Here is a 297-nt window from a genome sequence, read left to right on the forward strand (position 1 = left end):
CCAGACGTACGATGTGGTGGACCGCTGGCTGAAGGAGCTGTATGACCATGCTGAGGCCAGCATCGTCGTCATGCTGGTGGGGAACAAAACCGACCTGGCGCAGGCTCGGGAGGTGCCCATGGAAGAGGCGAAAATGTTTGCAGGTACGGGCTGGCACCCCACCATGGGGCTGGGGGCTTGGGAACCCGCCTGATAGCGGGGACCTGCACCAACGTGGGCACCTGAACATCTCTAAAGGGGTTTGGAAGTGGAGCTGTGCCCTCGCCGGGGTCTGCATCAGCTCGGGGGACTCTTCTC

At 62.3% G+C, this 297-nt stretch overlaps 1 protein-coding gene across 1 annotated transcript in view; it reads left to right on the forward strand.

The window, feature by feature from the left end:
* Nucleotides 1–297, forward strand: part of LOC104530458 (ras-related protein Rab-25) — a 2,295-nt gene that overhangs the window by 1,065 nt on the left and 933 nt on the right. Inside the window, 1 exon segment of the mRNA XM_010175043.1 lies at nt 1–239. This exon segment is cut by the window's left edge and continues 30 nt beyond it. Coding sequence (XP_010173345.1) covers nt 1–239 — 239 coding nt within the window.

The sequence above is a fragment of the Antrostomus carolinensis genome, unplaced genomic scaffold (genome assembly GCF_000700745.2).
Source record: "Antrostomus carolinensis isolate BGI_N321 unplaced genomic scaffold, ASM70074v2 scaffold31089, whole genome shotgun sequence".
Taxonomy (NCBI): Eukaryota; Metazoa; Chordata; class Aves; order Caprimulgiformes; family Caprimulgidae; genus Antrostomus; species Antrostomus carolinensis.